This window comes from Euphorbia lathyris, chromosome 10 (genome assembly GCF_963576675.1).
Source record: "Euphorbia lathyris chromosome 10, ddEupLath1.1, whole genome shotgun sequence".
NCBI classification, from domain to species: Eukaryota; Viridiplantae; Streptophyta; class Magnoliopsida; order Malpighiales; family Euphorbiaceae; genus Euphorbia; species Euphorbia lathyris.
The window spans coordinates 17796159-17800556 of NC_088919.1; the positions used below are offsets into that span (position 1 = coordinate 17796159).

Genomic DNA, 4398 nt, shown 5'->3' on the forward strand with positions numbered 1-4398 from the left:
ACAACACGTCTATAAAAATTAATCAATTGATATAATTATTACATAGATAATAAATTTTTTTAGTTAACATTAATTATATTTTTTAATTTTTATACATCAATCTTAAAAATAAATATTTTAGACAGGTGTAGTAATTATTTACAATGAATGCAATTTATTTATTTATTAAAAAAGAAAAGAAAAAGAAAAAGGGAAGCTTCATAGCATAGGCACCTCAGGAGAGAAGGGAAAAAAAGAGGCGGTCTTGTTGTATCGTGAAATAAATGCGACCCAAAAGCCACCACCACCACCACCTCCTTCCCCCCACATACACTCTTCCTTTCTCTCTCTAAATTAACCTCCTCTCTTTCTCTCTCTACACCTTTCTTTCCTTTCGCCTACAAATATGACAACTCTCCTCTTATTGTCTCCCAGCTTCTTCTTCTTCGTCTTCTATCCTAACTTCGTTCTCCTTTGACCTAACACACCACTATTCTTATTTTCATCATTCTCTCCGCCTTCTCCCCCATCTAAATATCGTCTCTTTCAGGTACTCCCTCTCTCTCTCTACCTTGCATTCTTCATTCGCCAAAATGCCTTGATCCCTAGATTTCAGCTCTCTATTTTGTTGTTTTTGCCCATCTCATTAGTTGGTTGACTTTTCCCCCTTTCTCTTCTCTCTTTAATTCGTTTTCTTAATTTCAATTGCCATCTCGATTTTGTTTATTTGGACTTGATTTTGTTTATATTAGGATTTCTTTTTCCCTTTTTGTGCTTTATGATGTTCTGTGGGGTCTGTTTTGCTTTGTTTTAAGCTAAGATTTTACATTTCGGTGGAAGATCGAGGAATACGGATCTTTTGATTTGATTTGATCTTTTTTTTTTTTTTTATGTTTTGTTGATCAGGGTGAAGCTTGTATTGGAGGCGTAGTTTCGCCATGGTGAGCTTTAAAAACAATAATTGCTCAAAACTTGCAGCAATAATGTGTTATTGTGATTTAACCTTGAATGCTGTTGTGCTCACCAGGGTGAGGCTCCAGCTTTCATTGTTGATGATCTGCAGAATGTATACCAGAATGGATTTAGTCTAAAATGTAAAGACTCTGAAACGGCAGTTACTATCCATGATAAAACAGTATGAACTCTTCATTCTCTGATTTGATTCTCTAAATTGTTGTTTTTATTTTAACTGCTAATTGTGATTTTGTACTCGCTCTTCTTTCTAGTATGTGATTAGTGGTTGTGATGAAGGATCCCCATTATCTGTTCGAGTTCAAGTTTTTGACAAAACTGCAGGGAGTTGGTGAGCTTTCTTTATATGTTATTGTTGTTTGTCTAGTCTGTTAGAGCTGGGATTATTAATTTGTGGTAGAATTCACATTCTTAGGGTTACTCCGGTTGTGCTGGGAAAAGAACCCAAGCCATGTAAAAGCTTCTCAGCTGTGTCGTTGAATGACGACAGAATTTTGATAATTAAAAAGGGATCCATGCCAGATGACTGCATTTGGTTTCTTGAGGTTTGTACTTAAAGCTGCGAAGAATAATAAGAAAGATGAAATTGACTCTGTTTTATCTAAATCACCTGAATTGTATTGTTTGCAATTGCAGGTGGACTCTCAGTATGTTACGGAGCAAAAAAGAATTTTAGGGACAGAAGTTGTTTCCTGGAGTAGGGGTGTGGTTGGCAATAGTGAGACGCCGATTGTGATAAGTGGCCCTTCCGGAGTAGGCAAGGGAACTTTAATATCAATGCTCATGAAGGAATTCCCATCCATGTTTGGATTTTCAGTAAGCCACACTACACGTGCACCGAGGGAGATGGAGAAAGATGGGGTGCACTACCATTTCACTGAGAGAAGTGTTATGGAGAAAGAGATAAAAGATAGCAAATTCCTCGAGTTTGCCTCAGTTCATGGAAACCTCTATGGAACGAGTCTTGAAGCAGTTGAGGTCGTGGCAGATGCTGGGAAAGTAATTACTTACCCCTCTTCTCACTGTTTCAGTGTGCATTTACTTCTTATACTGATATCATTTCATATGTCTCCTCTCTTGTTAAATTACATCAATCCAAACTTAGTAGATTCATTCACCATCACAAATTTTATCATTAGCATATTGTTATCTGATTTTGATCAAAATGTTTCTTCAAAAGATATATGGATTAGGTGTTGTTAATTTGTCAAGATTCTGAATTTGAATTTATGTGAAGAAGCAAATAAGCAGCCCTTCTCAGTAGAAAGGCTTTCTCAACTGAATTCAAATTATTTCCATCTGCACACTTCACTTTCCTTTTTCTGTTTCAAGAAGGTTTTTTGGTTTCATTTGTTCTATTTTATTTGGGCTGCAGAGATGTATTCTTGACATTGATGTTCAAGGAGCAAGATCTGTGAAAGCTAGCTCTCTGGAAGCAAGTTTCATTTTTGTCTGTCCACCCTCAATGGAGGAGCTTGAGACACGGCTGCGTGCAAGGTTAGTCTAAACTTTTCACTAGAGACTGTTTGGTCACTTATCATCTGAAGTAGATCTGATTTAAATTCCTTTTATAGGGGAACTGAGGCAGAAGAACAGATACTTAAACGACTCCGAAATGCAGAAGCCGAAATAGAACAAGGGAAATCATCAGGCATCTTTGATCACATTCTGTACAATGATAACCTTGAAGATTGCTATGAGAACCTCAAGGTAAGTTTTACTACTTGCATTTTGCTTACCTTTGCTTAAAGACTTAGCTAATTGCACCTCTTATTTTGGTGTAGAAACTGCTGGGACTGGATGGAACTGTGGTGGCTACCCCAAATTTACGTAATGATTCTAGTCTTCTCAAAATGCTATTCCACAAAATTCTTGTGTGTTAAATTTTTTGTTAATTCTTACATTGTGAATTCAGCATCAGAAGGAATTAAGCTGCCTGCGGAGCTTTCAGTATCGAAAATTGATAACAAAATCATCATAAACTGTGGAAAACCAGAGCTAGAGAAAGCATCAAAAAGCTTGTGAGTTTCATTGTTTTCCCTTTTCAAACTTGTCTTTCAAAGCATCATGTAATATCCATGAGTTGGTTCAATAGTATGATTGTTGACTTGCACTTGGTTGAGCAGGATTGTGTTGGACGTATCCCTCCTGAAAGGAGGGGCGCCTGGACGGACGAGGGGACTCCATGTTTATGCGATTGACTCGTTTTCAGATGGATTGAATGGGATCAATGAACTAAGCTAACGAATGGAGGAGCTTCCATGTACACTAACTTGGTTCATCAAGTTGATTATTTCTTTAATCCTACTTATTTTTCAAAAAGGGATGGTGAAAAAGGCTCTATATCTCAGTTCATATTGTTCCCATTTTATCTTTCAATCATTCTTTGCTCTGTTTTAGAAAGGAAATGTGTTGGATTAGCATTTGAACCATTGCTATATTAATCCTTTGAGCGGCAAATGGAAGCATTCATGTGTTAAATGCTAAATATGTGTCAAAATGTGCTTACATTACAGAGAGGCAGTGCTACCAGAAATATAATGAAAGTTGGATTTGGGGTAAGATATTTTGATGCTTATGAATTTGGATGAAGATATTTTGGGATTCTAGACAATCAGCTGATGAAATATGGAATTTTTTTTAATTTGGTTAGTTGGGAAGAGAAAAAGGAAATGACTTTGACTTTCCAGAGATAGATTAGGAAAAGAAAGTGACAATCTTTTTTTTATTTTTTAAGATACGTGGAAGCTGACACTTCTTTGTGATTGGGTTTCTGGTTGTTTATTAAGAACAGGGAAAATATGCGTTTAGGGTTAAATAGGTAATTTAAAAATGATATAAATATTTAATAAGTATTATCGAATTCTTTTATATTTTTTTAATGTCACAACAAGGAGTGATATTAAAATTATAACGTAAAGATGATATAAAATTAACATTAATCTAACTATTAATTTCACAGTCCATCTTCTCTCCTCATGCTCTTTAGTCAGTTACCCGTTTGTCCTTGCAAGCTAATCTGGCTACCATCAAAATAAAAGAATCATGCATTGCTTTTAGGTTTTTTTTTACCAACAAAACTATACCCTTTTTTTTATGTAAGAGTGCTTAAAGAGAGAAAAAAAAAAAAAATCTTCAAATCTGATATGTACTGAAACATTCTTTGATGTACTCACATTTATTGGACCACAAATATTAACTCGTAGTTTTTTCAAACGGTTTTCTGAACATTTTCCCTTTAATGCATAATTTACAAGGAGTAATTTAACTTTGTTTAAACTACTACTAAGAGCATCTCTAGGAGGGAAAATTATTAGAAGCATCAGGTTCTCCATGTCAAACGGAAGACCTTCCATACATATTTTGATATGCGTAGTACGGATCTACGCATATTATGAGAGGTTCCACTATTTTATTTATTCAAGTGGTCACAATACATGTATCGAA

The 4398-nt window shown here is 35.4% G+C and overlaps 1 protein-coding gene across 1 annotated transcript; it reads left to right on the forward strand.

The window, feature by feature from the left end:
• Positions 1-247: 247 nt before the first annotated feature.
• On the forward strand, positions 248-3714 carry LOC136208920 (guanylate kinase 2-like). The gene is made up of 11 exons (XM_066000209.1): positions 248-529; positions 886-920; positions 1007-1114; positions 1206-1282; positions 1367-1496; positions 1588-1950; positions 2327-2448; positions 2526-2661; positions 2736-2781; positions 2867-2972; positions 3078-3714. The coding sequence occupies exons 2-11, from the start codon at positions 918-920 to the stop codon at positions 3193-3195; spliced, it is 1209 nt and encodes a 402-aa protein (XP_065856281.1). The 5' UTR covers positions 248-529; positions 886-917; the 3' UTR covers positions 3196-3714.
• The last annotated feature ends 684 nt before the right edge of the window (positions 3715-4398 follow it).

Bases quoted from the DNA above. Each gene is read 5' to 3' on its own strand.
- LOC136208920 (XM_066000209.1), top strand. The intron at 1,283-1,366 runs GTGAGCTTTCTT...TCACATTCTTAG, and splicing joins GACAAAACTGCAGGGAGTTG to GGTTACTCCGGTTGTGCTGG. The intron at 2,782-2,866 runs GTAATGATTCTA...TTGTGAATTCAG, and splicing joins GGTGGCTACCCCAAATTTAC to CATCAGAAGGAATTAAGCTG.